Source organism: Enhydra lutris, unplaced genomic scaffold (genome assembly GCF_002288905.1).
Source record: "Enhydra lutris kenyoni isolate GAN:26980312 unplaced genomic scaffold, ASM228890v2 scaffoldscaffold54, whole genome shotgun sequence".
Lineage (NCBI taxonomy): Eukaryota > Metazoa > Chordata > Mammalia > Carnivora > Mustelidae > Enhydra > Enhydra lutris.
The window spans coordinates 9,815,882-9,831,113 of record NW_019154138.1 but is presented as its reverse complement, the minus strand read 5'-3'; the positions used below and the strand labels follow the sequence as shown (position 1 = coordinate 9,831,113).

Below are 15,232 nucleotides of genomic sequence, written 5' to 3'. Positions count from 1 at the left end.
GACATCAAAGCTATGCAGGGTTCCAAGATATTCTCAAGATGCAGTTATCCTTGGCCCCTGATGGAGGACACACAGTATTGTCTGGCTCACCAAGTGCCAGGGTCAAGGTCGAGCCAGCAAGCTGGGGTCTTTAGTGCTGGCTGCTGCGTGGGGATGAGTGGACATGAACTCCAAGACTGCTCTTAGTACGGTGAAAGGCTTTCTCCGGGCTTGTTGCTCCGGAGTATTTATTAGCTTTTCACCCAGGCAGCTTAGAGAGGTGCATTAAATTTGCATGAGAATTCTAATAAAAGGCAGTTTTAGAACAATCAGGGCAGAATGGCAGAGGAGCTCTGAAATAACAATCCAGAGACATGGGTCTGATTCCCAGCCCTGTCACCGCCAGCACCGTGCCCTGAGGAAGCGCTTCACGATCCCTGAGACCAGATCACCTCTGCTTGCCACAGGGATGAAGCAGGATAGCTCGGAGAGCTTTTGAAAAGCCTTTTGAACATGATGAACCACCTGACAACCTGCCCATGATTCTTCTGGTTCCATTCATAGCAGGAAGCTTCTGGAAGTCCCGTAACAGGCACCATCCCACCCTGGAAGGGAGTTGTCAGAGTTTAGGACGAGCAGGAGAAGGCAGAATAGGTGCACCCAAACATGCAGGAACAAGGAAGCAGAGAGTGGGACATGTCCCCAGAGCTGCCTTGGGTTCTACATGGAGTGGGGTTCCCCGCCCTACTTCCCTTCCTTCATCACTCTGTGATTTGAGTAAACCTCAAGGGGTTTTTCTTCTTCAGGAGCATGCTGACTGCTCTCATTTTAAATTCTCTATCTACACTATCTACCTACACTATCTCAAGTAGGTGTTGGATAGCTGGGGACCATTCAGGTCTCCTCCTCTGTGGGCCTCTCCCTTCCATTTATGTCCAAGTAGAGGTGGGTCACACAGGGCAGGGCAGGTCATGGGTATCCACGAAGGCTTGGATTTTTACTGATACACAGACTATGGCCAGTGTCCCCAGGAACCCCGAAGGCTGGAGGCTGGAAGTCCCCACCAAGTCTCCAAATATGGGGGCTCAGCCCAGCCAAATGCCAGTGGTAGCCTGCCCATTCTCCTGGGGCATGGGGGTGGGGGTGGGGGTCTCCACCTTTGAGACCTTCCAGAAAGGGCGCCATCTCAGCCTTTATCTTGTTTGCTTAGAAATTTTCTCATTCACCCAGGAGCATCCAGCTCTGGTAACCAGGGTGGACAGGGCAGCCAGGTGGACTGGGCTTAGCTTTGCAAAGTCCTCCCTGGCTCCCCCTCCTGGTCACAGCCTCTCTTTCCTCCATAGCTCAGGAGCGGGCTTGAACCTGCAACTTCACTCTGGCTTCTAGCCCTGCCAATCAGCAGAGACCAAAAATATCCACTAAATCCAACCGGGACTTTTAATCCCTAAGTCTCCCCATAATATATTCTGTTTCTACCAAATAATCCTGATGCCGCTCCGACCCCCCACTTCCCATCCATTAGATTGCACCCCTGAGCGCTCCGCCATCCTCCTCCTTGGGGGTCCGAGAAGGGGAACAGGGAGGTGTTCAAGACCCCTCCAAGAACTCTCCGGCGTTCTGCTCCTCACCAATCGCCCTTTCCGGATTTCAGGCCAAGAGCTCGCAAGACTCTGCGGGAGAGGCGGGCCCGGCCGCCCCGGAACAGCCAGCACCGCCGCAGCCGGAGCCCCCGGAGCAACCAGAGCCCCCAGCCCCACGCTCTCCGCCACCCGCCTCCCGTGGGAGGCCCGAGGAAGGCGGGGAGGCGGAGGCCGCGCCCTCAGAGCCCTCCGTGCGGATCCGCGTGAGCCCGGGCCCGGATCCCGATGAGCAGACCCTGTCGGTGGAGATCCCGGAGGAGAAGAAGGAGGGCGAGTGAGGCGGCCCCCAGCGCGCCGCTCCCGGCCCGGCAGGTGCCGGCGCGCCCTCCCGGCGCCCCAGGCGGGTCCCCAGCCCCGCGCCCGGCTCGCGCAGGCCCAGCTTCCCCGGGCACAATAGAGGCTGTCGTACCTGCCCCGGCCTCAGCTTCTGGCACGGCTCGTCTTGAAGTCAACAAATGTAGTGTTCGTGTCCCTAAGTTCCCTCACCTGAGAACCCTGCCTCTCCCGACTATGGTTTTTAAGAACAAAATTCTTTTCCTATTTTAAAAGTTGATAGAGCAGAGAACAGGGCTCCAGCACCTGGGAAGCTCCGTTGGCGGCTACAGGGTTATTATGGAATGTTGGAATCTCATCTCCCACATTTCAAGGATAGAAAACCTGTCGGCAGATGGGGCGCCTGGCTTGCTTAGCCCCATGGGGCATCTGACTCTTGATTTCAGGGTCCTGAGTGCAAGCCCCACGTTGGGTGTAGAGATGACTTCTTTAAAAACCTTGTCAGCAGAAAGGGCGGTTATGATATTCTTTGGACTAAATGGGAATCCCGGCTCACCTGACCTGACGATCCATCCCGGGCAGTCACGTTAGGGACCTTGTGCTCATTAGGGAGGTTAGTGCGGATCTTCCCCAGGCTGTGTTCAGTTCCCAGGCCGATGCCAGTATCTCAAAACAGATAAAATGCAAGTGGGCTTACCGGCAGTGGGCTGGGAGCGATTCGGAGAACCTGCCCGTCCTCCAAGTCTGGTCTGCAGGGGATCATGCTTGTTTGCTTTTCACACCCTTGCTCTAACGGTGGTGGCAGCAACTTCCATTAATCCTAGGAGACAGAAATCACAGCTGACATCCCTGACATTCCTGAACTTTCTCCAGATAAGACCTGTTGTTCTGTTTCATTTTAAAGGTTTATTTATTTACCTATCAGAGAGAGAAAGCAAGCACAAGCAGGGAGGAGCGGCAGGCAGAGGGAGAAGCAGGCTCCCCGCTGAACAGGGAGCCCAGTGAGGGACTCGATCTCAAGACCCTGAGATCATGACCTGAGCCCAAGGCAGACTCAACCAACTGAGTCAGCCAGGCATCCCCAAATCCTGTTGTTTTAATGATTCAAGATAAAAGGGGGGTGGGTGGGGTGGGGAGGAATCAGTCACCGAATATTGGGAGGATTTTATTTGCATACCTAATGGCTCTTGGGGGAGTGGGTGATTAACAACAAAAACTAGCATTGGGCTATTTGTTTCCACCGGCAACAATGAACACAAAAGGCCCGGAATTCCAATAGATTCTGCCCACTTTATGTAAAATCACAGGACCTTGCGCCCTGCAACAGGGGCCATCGAGGGCTTGCAAATGTGTGTGTTTGTCCATCAGACTGAACGCAGGACATTCATCTCCCCTGTGAAAAAATGACACAATATGGAAGTTGCCAGGCTGCTCTAAGCATTTCCAGATCCCAGGGTGACAGATTTATCTAGCTGGTGACTTGCCACGTGATCTGAGTCATCACATTGAATAGAATGATGGGCGGCATGATTTTAGCCATTTAAAAAGCTTTTATTAATTTGCTTTCATAGCCAATACCATATTTTCACGTATACGAACGGCCACGCAGTTCAAATGATCTCTCCTACCCCTGGTGCCCAGGCTGGGAGCGAACCACTACATCAGTTCCTTGCACCCTTTCTTTTTTTCTTTTCTTTTCTTTATTTTTTCCCCTGTACACAAATAGTAACATACTAGAGCTGCTGTTGTTTTTCCTTGGATTTATTTGGGAAGGTCCTCCCTTCTTAGTACATGGAGGGCGTGCTGATCTTTCATGCCTGCAATCTGGTCCATTGTATGCAAGGACCGTGATGTTGAACGGCTCTCCCGAGGACAGGCATTGGCAATGTTACCAATCTCATGCTGTTAAAAAAAATAAATAAGGCCGCAACACGCAAAAATCTTATGCATAATTTCATACAGTAAGCACTGTTTCCAAATAGGGGAAGTCTGGAGGTTTGGGCTAATTTTTGTCTTCATCATCCCCATTTATCATACTCATATTTGCACTGCATATTCTAAGATGCAAGCATAGAGAATGCTTCTATCTATAGCCAAGTATTTCAGATCTATCAATACAGTCCATGTATTACCCTCCAATAGATGGCAAAATGTTTCAAAGGCACCTTCACTGTGAGATCTTATTTTATAAGGAATCTTTTTTTTTATATGGACACACATTCTTTTAGATATCAACCCTTGAATGTATACTGCTTATTATATAAAGCGAGAGATTCTTGAGGTTCCCAAGAATTGTCCCAGAAAGAAAATTGATTTTGAAATGAGATTAGCGGTGTCTTAATTTCACTGTGATATTTCATTAGACTTGATGCTTTCACGAAAGTTGGATAGTAGATAAATCGAATTTGAGGCTAACATTATTCTCCAAATAGAATTGGACTGGTTGGTCGCCAAGGTATGGCTGGTACAGCTCAGAATACTGTAATTCTGCAGATGAAACAGAATCTTTTACTTATGTGTGTTGAATATGTACTGATTTCAAATATCTCCACATTTCCTGTACTGGGGTAGAAAATGAATAGCAAACTATTTTTTTAACTATATAAATATTTTAAATAAGATTAAAACAGAAGCTGTGTAAAATTTCATTATCAAAATGTGTTTGGCTACCTAGAATATTTTCATCTGTTTTCTTAGCAAACATGAACACTGCACTTAGATGCTGGCTTTCATCCTATTACAATGCATTTTAATTAAAGTGTTTAGACAAATGTTTCTGGCTTATGGATTCATTTCAGAAATTGACCATGTGTGACAGCTGCTTTGGTGAGAAAAACTACGTTTGTTTCCTGGTTCAGGCTCCTCTTATCTGCAAGTGACATCCTTGGGGCTGTCATCCATCCTCCGTTCCTGTTGCTGGAGGGACATTCTTGTGGCACACCTCTCCATGGGTCCCAGGACTTGAAGAGCCTCAGAAACAGCCCCTTTGCATCTGGTCAAACCCTACTGGTCTCACCATGCCGACTGCTTACGACGACCCCCGCTCTGTTAGACTTGTTCAATGTTGAAGCGTGCTGATGAACATGGACTCTGGGTTCAGACTGCCCAGCTTCCAACCCTAACTTGACCATGGTCCCCAGATGATCATGAACCTCTCTGAGCCCCAACAACCTCATCTAGAAGACACAGATGATACAGTGCCCCTGCACAAGACCGCAGTGATGGTTAAATAATAGACGGGGTTTACCACGTCTGAATGGGCATGAGGGGTAAATCTGAGTTGCCATCCCCCTTACTCTGCTGCAGCTGGGGTACAGTGGAAGCTCCCAGAGAAATCCGTCTGCCCTGAATTCTGCCTCTTCCCAGAGGTGTACACACAGAATAGGTGTGATCACCCCTTTCTTTGCTCTTTAACGGAGAGTTTGCATGAACACCTGGGCATATGTGAATTTTAACTATAAGTCACAGGCTTCCCCTCCATCCATGAATGTATTTCATCCAGCTGCATACAAAAACAGAGCTTACCATGTGTGTTCTGAAGAGTCCCATATTTGTTTCATGCTCTGGGGCCACCATCTTGACATTCTTAGTAATTTCTGAATAAAGCATTCCCACATTTTTTTTTGTACTGGGTCCCACAAATTATAGAGCCTGTCCTTGCTAGGCTGGAAATCTCCACCACCCCCTACCCCCACAACCGATATCTGGAAAGGCCAAAGGGAGAGGGAGGTAGAGATGTATCCTTTTGGCACCCAGCTTTCATCTCCCTTCTTCCAGCCACAGGATCCTGCCCCTTTTTGACACGGCACCTTTCAGTCATGCACTGGGACTCGGACAAGGTGACCTGAGCCACGCTCATGGGCTCTCCTTCCAGGGAATCTGAATCAGGAGAGCCCCTGCCCCTTCCTCCTCACTAACAGAGTCCTAATTTAGTTTCATGCAGCAATATGCCCAGCCCCAGGAGAGGATGCCCGCTGGCGTAAGCCAATCACCGCTCTTCTGATCCAGAAAGTGAGCCAGACACTCACTTTCCCAGCCTTCCTTGGGGCTAGCGGTGGCCAGGGGACCAGTTTCAACCAAAAGATTGCAAAGGGAGGGTGATAGGAGGCCTCCTTAAAGAAAAAAGGAACCTCCCTATTTCTGCTACTCATTTTTCTTCCTGCTTGCAATGCTGGGGAGAGAATAGACATCTGGAGCGGCGGCAGCCATTTTGTGATAGAAAACAGCCAAAGAATCAGCGATACAGAGCCTGACATCAACCCCAAACCTCTGATCTCCAGAACACTGTTCCACGAGACAATGAAATATCTTTTTTTTTTAAGATATTTATTTGTTTACTTGACAGAGAGATTTTATTTGTTTACTTGACAGAGAGAGAGAGAGAGAGAGAGAGAGCACAAGCAAGGGGAGCAGTAGAGGGAAAGGGAGAAGCTGGCTCTCTACTGAGCAGGTGCAGGGATCAATCCCAGGACTCTGGGGGGGGACTGATCCCAGGACCCTGGGGGATCGATCCCAGGACCCCGGGATCATGACCTGAGCCGAAGGCAGACACTTAACTGACTGAGCCACCCAGGTATCCCTGATATACCTTTATTATTAAACCATTTTTAGCCTCGATCTCTTGCCTGCAGCTGAAAACACCCAGCTGGGAGGGCAATGAGATGGGGAGGGAAAGAAAGAACGTGGGAGCAGAGACTTCACAGCCCCAACACCCTGGCCACACATGCTGTTTGTTCCTGTCGCTCAGGTCCTTGTGACTCTGTGTTCCTGTCGTTCCTGGCCCACTCCTTGCTCTTTCTTCATTACACAGGCTACCTCGTGTATTTTGATTACATTCACCTGAAGTCGGCCCGAGTTAACTTCCGTTGTTCACAATGAAGGAAGCCTCACTGAGGCGGATGAAAGTACTTCTGGGAGTTTCCTGGTTGTTTAAAATTCAAGATCTAGGCCCCCCACTCTGGCCATGTCTTTGATCTGGTCCAAGCACCTGTGATTTCTAAATTCAATCAGGAAGAGACCTTCAGAGGAGGGAACGGAGGACAGAGGAGGCCATTTTGACCAAGATCAAATGCTTCTCTGGGGATGGGAAACTCAGTGGGAAGCGGCGATTTACCCCACAAGGAGCATGTGGGCATCAAGGCACCTTTCCAGCGTCCCCTACTGTCTTGCCGAGGACACAAGAGCAAAGATCCCTGGGGCAGACCCCCCTCTTGCATGATCTTCTAGAAGCATCTGCCTCTCACTGCTTGCGTTTCCAGGTAAGGCTCAGAACACAGGGGATTGTGTCCTATGGTTTTCAGAGAGTCTTCCCGTTCAACTAGTTGTGTCCACCGAGCTGCTGTGAGGGGATCAGGAAGGGAGTTAGTAAATCCAGATTAGAGACGAGGAAAACCTACAAACCTACACAGGCAAAGGGATTCGTCCTTAGGGCCTCAGCCTCCCGGGGCTAGAGACAGAAACAGCCAAGAGAAAGGAGCCCAGAGACCACTGTCCTGCCTCAGCCACAGACGTACGGTGCCTCCTCAGCTCGGTAACTTTCAGTCATTAAATATTTTAAACAATTGTTTCTATGCACCAAGCACTGGTCTACCGTTTTCTAGGCCTCGGGAGTTGTATCTCTGAGCCGGGAGAAATAAAACAGTCTCCCCTAGGGTGGTTGTAAAAAAAATTCAGCAGACGCCTGGGAGGCTAACTGTGCCCATGTTGCCTCAGTCGGCTCAGGCCGCCATGACAGACCACCGACTGGGCGGCTTAGAGGACAGGTGTTTATCTTCTCATGCTTCTGGAGGCTGGAAAGCCCCAGATGACAGGGTTGGGTTGACTTCCTAATGTGCAGATAGCTGCTTTCCCGCCATCCTTGCGAGGCCTTTCTTCTGGGCTTGTGGAGAGAGAGCTCGCGCTCTCTGCTGTCTCTTCTTGGAAGGTCACTACTCCTGTTGGCTCAGGGCCCCTCCTGTATGGCTTCATTTAGCCGTAATTATGTCCTCAGAGGCCTCATCTTCAAACACAGCCACATTGGGCGGGGGTTGGGCCTTCACAGGAACTGGGAGGGGACACATTCAGCCCATAACATATAACTGTGGATGTCAACATTGACCAGATTCAGTATCTGAGCACAGTGTTCTCTAACATCCCTTCAGAAATGAAGAGAAAGCACCCCCCACTTCCCGAAAAGGGCACTTTTAAGTTTATTCTTTCAATGGACATGACTTGTTGGCATCTCTAAGAGGTCACTGTCATCATGGCAGAGTGCCAAATTTGGCAAATAAAAGTACAGGATGTCCAGTTAAACTTCAATTTCAGATGAGTGAATGAAGGATTTTTTTTTTAAGCATAAGTATGGCCCATGCAATATTTGGGATATACTTATGCTACTAATTATTTGTTATTTATCCAAAATTCGCATGTCACTGGGGGTCCTGTGTCTTATCTGGCAATCCGCTCAGTGCAGACCAAATGCACCACCGAGGGCTGCAGCTTGCTTGCTGACCTTGAGCGCCCCGCCACCCTCCCTCCCACCCCAGGCTGCAAAGGCAAGACCAAGCTTTTGACTGAACACCTTACTCCATCCCTTCTCTATAGCTGGTCGTGACTAGTGGAGAAGGAGGGAAAGGACCCACCCCAGTGAGATCACCCAGTCTGTCAGTGTTTTGTTTTGTTTTGTTTTTTTAAAGATTTTATTTATTTATTTGAGGGAGAATGAGTGAGAGAGAGCATGAGAGAGGAGAAGGTCAGAGGGAGAAGCAGACTCCCCAAGGAGCTGGGAGCCCGATGCGGGGCTCGATCCCAGGACCCTGAGATCACGACCTGAGCCGAAGGCAGAGGCTTTAACCCACTGAGCCACCCAGGCGCCCCTGTCAGTGTTTGTTTTTTAATGTTCATTGTTATTAATAGTATCCTGAATGTACAGACAAGTTGTTCTGGATCCGAGACAGATTTCTTACTAACTGCCTTAAAGTAAGAAGTGAGTATATCACCTCCACCCTTACGTCCCCCAGATCTTATCCTTGGCCAGGGGTCAAATGTCCTATGCAAGGAAAAAAATAATGCTTCTCTGCTAATAAAGAGGAAGGAGGCAGATAGTTCCTTCCTTCTTGAATGACTCTGCTTGGATACCAAATGGGTTTGAAACCTAACTCCAGCCTTTTGGTATGTTAATGGTCTCTCCAAGAGCTAGCCGGCCCCCAGGGCCTCTGCTTTTACCCTTCGTGGAGCCTGCAAGTTCGGGGATTTCATTGCTTTTGCTATGAATACCTACCTGCCGAGAATAGCCCCGCAGACTTCCGGCACCTTGGGCCTTGACTTAGAGCCCTAGATCCGGCTGGAGCCTTTTGGCCCTCTCCCTCCCTGAGATAAGAGGAACTTCATCATCCTTTCAGAGAAGAGCAATTAGCTAGATGAATGCCCACAGTCTAATTACCAGGATGTGTGAGGGTGTCTGGAGACGAGGGCTTTTCCCGGAGCACAGAGAAATGTACACATAGACAGCTGTGGTCATCTCCACCTTTCACGCTTCCAAATTCCTGAAACCAAAGCCTTTCCTTCCTTAAAGAAGGGGTAAGAAAGAACTTGAAGTGTTTCCAGATAGGTCCAAAAGAATAATCCAGATAAGACTGAAAACTTCCACAGATAAGCCTAACGCGTTTAAAAGGTTTTAAAATCAGATTGACCTCAGTCCTACAAAGGAAAATGTATTGATGACTTTGGGCAAATGTATAATGAACAGCACTTACCAGGGAAGACAGCTGCCAGGAAGGAGTAGGAGCCACAAAAGTTTGTACCAAAAAATAATACTTCTCGCATTCTCGTAGAAACTACATTTACTTGAAAGGATGGAACTGAGGATACAGCTAGATCCCCTTTTAAATTACCCTCTAGAAACATTACATGGTAGCTATGGAGAAGAAATGTTTGAAGACTAAGAAGGCTATTAGGAACTTTGTATGATTCAGATTTGAATTATCCATTGCAACCTGGGGTAACTCTTCCAGATGTGAGTAATGCCCCTGAAGACAGTAAACTGAAACCAGGAATAATGCCTGCTGAATCACAGAATTTCTCAGACTGGCTTGCCAGGAAACCAAAGGGCACCCACCCACTGGAAACAGTAGGAGCCTAACAGTATCTGCTATGAGATTGCTAATATGAAGGAAAATAAGGACACTCCTCTTAATTTGTCCGCAAACGGTAGGATATTGAATGGCACAACCAGCAAACAGTGCTCAGGGCTCTGTGCGCTTGCAGATTTGGAGCTATTCTCCTTGGCAGTTTGTTTTGGGTGTTTGTGGAATACCTAGCAGAAGAGACAAAATAACAAAGGGGTCAGCGGCAGAGACTTTATGGATTTCTCTAGGGTTTTCTTTCAGCGTAAACTTTGGTCTTTGCTGAAAGTGTGTGTCAATATCTTCACCCTCTGTGGAAGCTGTGTATCTGCAGTATCTTCAGTGAGCCTCTTCCGTTGTATTCAGTTGAGGGTCTTATTACTTAGTACAGAACCGGTTGTACTCAGTGCCATTTGAATGGCTGTGAATGACATCCACAACGCCCCATGTCGTCGTCCTCAGTTCTGTGTTGGGTTCTTGAGCATTAGTCTTGATGTTGCTTGAATCTGGTATGTATAGGACCTAGGTGTCCCTGCTTCAGCCCAGTCGGTTAGTCCTTGAGCCTGGCTGACTGATCCGGGCTCTGCCAGTCTCACGTTTACTTTCCATGAGATGCTGTATCTGGTTGTCTAGGCTCGAAGCTTACGTTCTCTTTCTTATTATTTGAGAGTATTTAGATTTTTAAAAAAGATTTTATTTATTTATTTGACAGACAGAAATCACAAGTAGGCAGAGAGGCAGGCAGAGAGAGAGGAGGAAGCAGGCTCCCCGCCAAGCAGAGAGCCTGATGCGGGGCTGGATCCCAGGACCCTGGGATCATGACCTGAGCTGAAGGCAGAGGCGTTAACACACTGAGCCACCCAGGCACCCCTAGATTTTTATAGTTACGGAAATTATATACCCAACTCTAGTCCTTGTTTCTTTTGAGACCTCCATTTTATATTTCTATCCCCCCAGACATTGAAAGAAAGTGTTTTTTTTTTTGTTTTCCTTCCTTTATTGGGGCCCCAGCATGGCATCTGGTACGTTTCATTACTTATCGTGTAGAACACACTGAGGTAGTCAATGTTTTTATGACTTTCGGACCACTGGTCTTCATAATTACCTTGAAACTTATTCTACCCAGACAGTTACATAATTTTTCAAGAACGTTGTCTATCGAGGTACACCTGGCTAGTTCAGTTGCTAGAGGATGTGACTCTTGATCTCGGGGTTGTGAGTTCAAGCTCCATGTTCAGTATTTTTTTCTAAAAGATTTTATTTTTAAGTATAAAAATAAAATCTTTTAGAAAAAAAATAAAAAGAATATTGCCTATCTAGAAGCTCGGAGTCACCCTACTTCTGCTCCTTTATAATCTGAGAGCTCCGATTCCCTCACTGAAGTGGAATCCAACAACATAAAAGCACATGGAAAAATTGACTTTCAAAGCATACAGCCTTAATTTTAGCTGATTTCATGTCTTTGACTTACTAAAGCGGAATAATTTCATTTAAGAACTTGATTTCCCCCCCACTTCCCAAGCAACTCTCCTCTTGCAAGGCTTTAACTCCAGGCAAAATGGAGGGGGAAAAAAAAAAAGAATGTTGTTTATATTGATCTATACATTGATTTAAATGGTTAGGTAACAGTTCAGCTGACAGAAGTGAAAAAATAGAACAAGAAAACCCTCCGTCCTATGAAGGGCATTGTTTGAACAAAAGAAATTCTTCCTATTGCATTCAATAATTCAATTACCTCCGTTAACATAACTTCCCTTATGATTAACCAAACCCAAAATGAAATCCTAGGGGATGTCCGATTGGTGCACAGACTCTTGTAAGCCAGAAGTGCTTGGACAACCAGGATAAGAAGTGACATTTTTCAAGCTGAGCCTTTGTTGTAGGATCGCCGCTGATCCCGCCGACAGGTCCATTAATCAAGGGACACTTAGAGCCAGCAAGCTGAAAAGACAGGCTTGAATCACTGAGTATTCATTACAGGAAAGATAACTCTTATAAAAACCTCTAAGCAGAGCATACTTATCAACAACAAAAAAAGAGGTAGTGACTGTGACATCTGCAGACATACACTGTTTCCAAATGGAATTTTCGGGAGGAAAACAATGGGGGAGTTTGGAGAATAAAGAACACATTTACATTTCAAAGGGTGCCAGTTAGGAAGGTAACGATTCACAATCACCTAATATATGTTAAATCCCCCATGAAATTAATTGCAAGGGTCTCCCTTATTTGGAATTAATGAGAAAGCTGATGCCTGCGCGTGGAGCTAATGGACCTCCCCCCAACCCCCCCACCCCCACCCCACCCAGTGCTCTGGACACCTATGTGAGCACTATTAGAATTTAAAATTTTTATTTATTTGGAGTCTGTTTTCCAAGCCTCTATGTGTGAAACTCTTTTTGAATTTGCCAGGAAATTTGAGCTGATCCAAGTAGAACACATCGTCTTTAATGTAACCATATTAGAAATGAAAGCGGGACCTCTCATCAGCTTACAGGTTAGGGCGTATGTTCAATGGCAGGTAGAAGGCCAAAATCAGGCCCAGACCTGCCTCCTGAATCCATCCCTCCTAACTGTTACATTCCTTTATGTTGCTAAAGCCTGAACCACCGTGCCCGCCAGTCACCCGCTTTCTTCCAAGCTTTTCAAAGCTGCCTCCAAATCCTGCCCTCGTCCTCCCAATTCCCATCAGAAGTCCAGCTCCATTTTCTGTGTGCAATTTGTGCCTTTTCAGACACTTCTAGGTAATACATTTCCCAAGGAGGGGTCCGAGGTGATATGCACCAGCCGCCCCCACTTCCCCTCTCCATCTGTGTGTACACACGTCATTGTCCTTGCAAGTGGCCTCAGTCTAGGTTTGGAAAGTACAGTCACCACGGGGCAGTGGTCTGGGTTCCACATCACACGATATGGATTCTGGGGGTCGCGTAATTCTCTTTACTGAGTATCCGTGAGGTAAGCAGGCACGGGTCAATGAGTGGGCTTCTACCAAACCCCGCTGAGGGAGGGTGTAGAAGGACAAGTTTCTAGAATCAGACGCTCTGCAGATGTTGTTGTTGTTTTTTTTTTTTTTTAAGATTTTAATTATTTATTTGACAGACAGAGATCACAAGCAGGCAGAGATGCAGGCAGAGAGAGAGGAGGAAGCATGCTCCCTGCTGAGCAGAGAGCCCGATGTGGGGGTGGATCCCATGGCCCTGAGATCATGACCTGAGCCGAAGGCAGATGCCCAACCGACTGAGCCACCCAGGCGCCCCTCACATTTCTTATCACACTCTGATGAAGCTAAATGACATTTGAAAACTACATATAAACTCTTTTTTTTTTTTTTTAAAGATTTTATTTATTTATTTGTCAGAGAGAGAGAGGGAGAGAGAGCAAGCACAGGCAGACAGAATGGCAGGCAGAGGCAGAGGAAGAAGCAGGCTCCCTGATGAGCAAGGAGCCCGATGTGGGACTCGATCCCAGGATGCTGGGATCATGACCTGAGCCGAAGGCAGCTGCTTAACCAACTGAGCCACCCAGGCGTCCCTACATATAAACTCTTAATTGAATATTTTGTACTTCTGTTGGGGTTTTTGGAGTTCCACACCATAGGTTCTTCAAAAGTACATTTCCTCCCAAGGAAAAGACTTAATTGGGACAGCAAGCAGTAACTTAATAAAAGAACAAGAGGACCATGCCACACAGGACTTTTTGTTGCCTTTTTCATGTTTTCATGTTTTAAGGATCCCGATTGGCTCTTTCTCACGTGTTCCGAGGCTTATTCCATCACCAGGGGAAAGGACTCAAAACCACCCGAGTTAGGCCTCTTGGCTTAACTTCACATTTGACCTAATTTCTTGCTGCCTCCTAAAATCTTTAAGCTGGGGGTTTCATTCTCGCGCTGATGGTCCCCCTGCCCCAGCCTTCCTCCCCGCTGCTACTGGGCCTGTGTGTCACTAGGTGGCGCTGAGACTCGGGTTATAGCTGCGGGGACGCCGGGGAAACTGTCTTTCCTGGAGCCCCGCCAGCCGGAATTTAATAGGATTCCTTCGGAGCTCACCAGGGCAGCACTTCTGTTTCACAAATGAGGACACAGAAACTCAGTGCAAATAAGTAATTTGTCAGAGTTCCCTCGACGTCTCCCCTTCCGCTGCTACTTCGTCTTTGTTTGTTTTGTTTCTTGTTTGTTAATAGCTCCCTTGTAAACTCATCACCAGAGGAGGAGCCCGGGGAGGAATGTCGCTCAGAGAGAGATGTGGTCGGATTCACGGTGCACAAAAAGCACCGTGGCACCTGGGCGGGGGGACCATCCATTCCTTCACTCATTCATCCGGAAAGAGGCTACTGAATATTTACCTTCACTTTGCACAATGCTGGGCACTGGGAATTAAAAAAAAGAAAAAAATGAGACAAGGTTTCTAGGAACTCAGAGGTTCTCTTAAGAAATCCAGAAATGAAATCAATCAATCAATCAATAAAATTTTTAAAAAAAAAAAAAAAAAAAAAAAGAAATCCAGAAATGAAATTTAAAAATCACACCCTAAATCAAAGATGCTATAACAGAGGGGACTGTAGTACACTTGGGTCACTTGGAGGAATTTGCAACCAGCGGCTTAAGGAGTTTAAAGGGAAGATTTGGGGGGGTGCCTGGATGGCTGAGTCAGTTAAGCCTCTGCCTTCAGCTCAGGTCATGATTTCAGGGTCCTGGGATGGATCCCCACAGGACAGGGGCTCCCTGCTCAGCGTGGAGTCGCTTCTCACTCTCCCTCTGCTCCTCCCCCTGCTCACTCTCTCTCTCTCTCTCAAGTAAATAAATAAAATCTTAAAAAAATATAAAGGGAAGATTTTGGGGACATTACCTTTGAGGCTGAAGGATGCGGGGGCTTGTAGGCTGAGAAACCAGGAGGGAGAATCTTCCAGACAGGGAAGGGCATGGGGGAAGTTGGCCAGGCTTGCTGGAGAGCTGCAGGCTGTGGCTGCACCTGTGGCTGAGGGCACAGGGCAAAGCAGTGGCTGGCAATCCTGGAAGCAGGGCCACACTCTGAAGGCCTCATCCCAAGTATTATCCTCAGAATGTGCGCTTGATCCTGGAGGCAGAGGGACAGCCCAGGGATAGCTCAGGGAATGGCCTGGACAGGTCTGCTTTTCACAAAGAGCACCCTGGCAGCTGCATGGGGGGGCCGGAGGCCAGGAAACCCAGAGTCCCAGGGCAGTGCCAGGTGATAGCCTGACTGGGGGCTACACAGCAGGGAT

General features: G+C 47.7%; 1 protein-coding gene across 1 annotated transcript in view; it reads left to right on the top strand.

Moving 5' to 3' along the window:
* Positions 1-1,897, top strand: part of LOC111157412 (cyclic nucleotide gated channel beta 1) — a 61,118-nt gene extending 59,221 nt beyond the window's left edge. Inside the window, exon 32 of the mRNA XM_022518793.1 lies at positions 1,631-1,897. Coding sequence (XP_022374501.1) covers positions 1,631-1,897 — 267 coding nt within the window. The remainder of the gene's footprint in view (positions 1-1,630) is intronic.
* Positions 1,898-15,232: the final 13,335 nt, after the last annotated feature.